General features: G+C 48.1%; 1 protein-coding gene across 1 annotated transcript; it reads left to right on the top strand.

Annotated features, from left to right (window-relative positions):
- Positions 1–278: 278 nt before the first annotated feature.
- Positions 279–1244, top strand: LOC134019525 (polyadenylate-binding protein 4-like). Its single transcript, XM_062460486.1, has one exon. It carries the CDS (start codon positions 279–281, stop codon positions 1242–1244), a length of 966 nt encoding a protein of 321 aa, XP_062316470.1.
- Positions 1245–4155: the final 2911 nt, after the last annotated feature.

Here is a 4155-nt window from a genome sequence, read left to right on the forward strand (position 1 = left end):
AAGTGGTTCCGGTTTATTTTCTGTGCTATGTGCCAGTGTGTGCGTTGGTCACAAACAAAAACGGAAAATGTGTTCCGAATAACATGGAAGTCATGTCTTTGATAGACAAACAAAAAACTGCGTTACTACACTGGCATTATAGTGGAACATCGTCTAAATCATCTATGACGTAACAGAACTTTTGGCATTTAGAATCCACAGTTTTGCATTAAAGAACCTTGTTAGACATAACCTCATCTAGTTACCTGATATTATTTCCAATTAGATAGTAAGAAAAAATGAATCAGCGTCCTTCTAGTCGTCCAAAAGCTTCCTTGTATGTAGGAGACATACACCAACATGTTACCGAGGCAATGCTCTACAATCACTTCAGTCCCGCCGGGACCATCCACTCTATCCGCGTCTGCAGAGACAGGGTCACCAAGCGCTCTCTGGGTTATGCCTATGTTAACTTCAAGAGGTCAGTGGATGCCGAGCACGCCTTAGATTTCTGGAATTTTAAACTGACTGATGGCTCTCCGATTCGTGTAACTTGGGCCCACCAGCGCGACCCGACCCTGACAAAGAGCGGTGTGGGTAAAGTCTTTATTAAGAACCTGGACACGTCAATAGATAACGAAAATCTATACGACACCTTCTCTGGCTTCGGCAAAATCTTGTCGAGCAAGATTGCATGTGGTAACAATGGCTCAAAGGGCTATGGTTTTGTTCAATTTGAGACCGCGGAGGCTGCCGAGAAATCTATAGAAAGATTGGACGGTATGCTGTTTAATGACAGAAAAGCATTTGTGGGCCGCTTCAAATCTCGCAAGGAGCGCCAAGCTGAGCGCTTTTGTTCATGCGCAAAGTTCACCAATATCTACATCAAGAACTTTGGGCAGTATGTGGATGAGCAGAAGCTGACAGAGGTGTTCAGCAAGTATGGAAAGATCACGAGCGTCTGTGTCATGAAGGATGAGAATGGCAAGTCCCGAGGGTTCGGCTTTGTGAACTTTGAGAGGCACGAGGATGCGCAAAAAGCTGTGGATGACATGAAAGGAATGCAAATTAGCGGCAAGCTGATCTATGTTGGCCGCGCCCAGAAGAGGTTAGAGCGTCAGTCCAAGCTCAAGCGTTGGTTCCAGCAGAACCAGGCTTGCATGACATGCCCTTCTAAGCAGCAGGTGAGTAGAGGCTGCAGTCACATAGTAAAAAGACGAAGTCGAGCAGGTCCTGACCCAGCCTCTGGTCCATCTCCTGACTAATACCCAGGTCCAGACCCTGGCTCAGGCTAATGTCCAGACCCAGCTTCAGGCCCAGATCCAGACCGGGACCCAGGTCCTGACCCATGCCTTCACCCTGGCCTTGGTGTCTACGCAGCAGGTGTAAACCATACACACATTTATATCTTAAATGTGTGATACACAAGGTGGCACCAAAAACCTTGGGCGTCTACTGTATCTATCTAACTGTGTGTATTTAACATAATATGTGCCCTGTCTCTTTCCAGCCTGCTGTCTACACATGGATAAGCTCTCCTGGTGTGTGTGTTGTGCCTGGAGTTTCTAACCCTAACCGACAACTGAGCATGACTGCTCTGGCCCAGCTCATGACCCTGGCTCACAACCAGACAAAGGCCCAGACCCTGATGGAGATTCAGGCCCAGACCCAGACCAGGGCTCAAGTCCAAGTTCAGGCCCTGATTGGAATGCAGCAGGTAATTACAGTACTGGCTTTTGTAAAATGACTTTTGACATGTATTACAGTTGTATTACAGTTTCACATAGTGGCAGCACTAGGATTGTGTGTATCGTATGTAAAGGTATATTTTAAATTGTGTGTCCCTCTGTCCTCCATTAGCTTTCTGCTTATGTGTGGGGCAAGGAGCCTCTGACAGCCTCCACACTGGCCTCCACTCCTCTGCACTACCAGAATCCTAAGCTGGGAGTGTCTCTCATCAGCATCATCCACAAGTTTCAACCACACCTAGCTGAAAAGCTCACCGGTATGTTCCTGGAGATGGAAAATGATGAGGTGATCCACCTGCTGGGATCTCCACAGGCTCTGCACTCTAAGATCAATCAGGCAATGGCTGCCTTTCGTGCCTCCCGGATGAATGTGGCCAAGGTTATGTCCCAGCTTAACCTCCAGACACCTGTGAGGATCACCACCCTGCACCAGGCTAGCCAGGACTTCAAATCTTCTGCAGCTGAGACCAGCCTGACGAAGCCTGTTGATGGTCTCCAGGGAGTCGTGGGAAGGGAGACCTTCTTGCAGCTGTATGGTGTGAAAATCAAGGCTGTGATGAACACTTCCGATAGGCATCAGCCTACCACTGACATCCAGTTGCTGCTGGACATGAAAGAGACAGACAAGCAGATCAAGCGTTGCTTCCAGCGTTGGTTCCAGCAGAACCAGGCTCGCATGACATGCCCTTCTAAGCAGCAGGTGAGTAGAGGCTGCAGTCACATAGTAAAAAGACGAAGTCGAGCAGGTCCTGACCCAGCCTCTGGTCCATCTCCTGACTAATACCCAGGTCCAGACCCTGGCTCAGGCTAATGTCCAGACCCAGCTTCAGGCCCAGATCCAGACCGGGACCCAGGTCCTGACCCATGCCTTCACCCTGGCCTTGGTGTCTACGCAGCAGGTGTAAACCATACACACATTTATATCTTAAATGTGTGATACACAAGGTGGCACCAAAAACCTTGGGTGTCTACTGTATCTATCTAACTGTGTGTATTTAACATAATATGTGCCCTGTCTCTTTCCAGCCTGCTGTCTACACATGGATAAGCTCTCCTGGTGTGTGTGTTGTGCCTGGAGTTTCTAACCCTAACCGACAACTGAGCATGACTGCTCTGGCCCAGCTCATGACCCTGGCTCACAACCAAACAAAGGCCCAGACCCTGATGGAGATTCAGGCCCAGACCCAGACCAGGGCTCAAGTCCAAGTTCAGGCCCTGATTGGAATGCAGCAGGTAATTACAGTACTGGCTTTTGTAAAATGACTTTTGACATGTATTACAGTTGTATTACAGTTTCACATAGTGGCAGCACTAGGATTGTGTGTATCGTATGTAAAGGTGTATTTTAAATTGTGTGTCCCTCTGTCCTCCATTAGCCTTCTGCTTATGTGTGGGGCAAGGAGCCTCTGACAGCCTCCACACTGGCCTCCACTCCTCTGCACTACCAGAATCCTAAGCTGGGAGTGTCTCTCATCAGCATCATCCACAAGTTTCAACCACACCTAGCTGAAAAGCTCACCGGTATGTTCCTGGAGATGGAAAATGATGAGGTGATCCACCTGCTGGGGTCTCCACAGGCTCTGCACTCTAAGATCAATCAGGCAATGGCTGCCTTTCGTGCCTCCCGGATGAATGTGGCCAAGGTTATGTCCCAGCTTAACCTCCAGACACCTGTGAGGATCACCACCCTGCACCAGGCTAGCCAGGACTTCAAATCTTCTGCAGCTGAGACCAGCCTGACGAAGCCTGTTGATGGTCTCCAGGGAGTCGTGGGAAGGGAGACCTTCTTGCAGCTGTATGGTGAGCAAATCAAGGCTGTGATGAACACTTCCGATAGGCATCAGCCTACCACTGACATCCAGTTGCTGCTGGACATGAAAGAGACAGACAAGCAGATCATGTAAGTCACAGTCATTTACTCTTTTAGTATCTTTGTATCCAAGTATTTTGTACTTATGAGCTTAGTTAACCTGATATTTGATATTAGTATTAATATTTGATATGTTCTGATGTTAATGGTAGGCCTTCTCTTCTCTTCCTCTTCTCACCCAGTGAAGACCTCAAGCCTGTCGCAGCCAGAGACCTGAGCCTGCTTCACCTGAGCAGAGAGCTTCAACCAGAAACAGCGGTTTTTTCCAAGAGCCATGGTGGCTCCATAGCTGCTCCCAGGCAGAAAGCAAAGAAGAAGGGAGGAGGATGTTTCTGTGGCCTCATGAGGGCTTTCGGGAGAGCTGTCAGGAGAGCTTTCAGGAGAGGAAGAGGAAAGAAAGTAAAACCTTTAAGTTGATCTTCACGGTTGTTATTACGTAAACATGGTTACATTCATAATAAACATACAGTGTGCATACCATGTTGGTTATCAATGGTTTCCTGGTGTTCTGAGCACATAGAACATTTTCTTTTTCTTTTTGAAGGATTGCACTGTGGG

This window comes from Osmerus eperlanus, chromosome 4 (assembly GCF_963692335.1).
Source record: "Osmerus eperlanus chromosome 4, fOsmEpe2.1, whole genome shotgun sequence".
NCBI classification, from domain to species: domain Eukaryota; kingdom Metazoa; phylum Chordata; class Actinopteri; order Osmeriformes; family Osmeridae; genus Osmerus; species Osmerus eperlanus.

Coding starts and splice junctions, on each gene's coding strand:
- LOC134019525 (XM_062460486.1), top strand. CDS start 279: ATGAATCAGCGTCCTTCTAGTCGTCCAAAAGCTTCCTTGTATGTAGGA.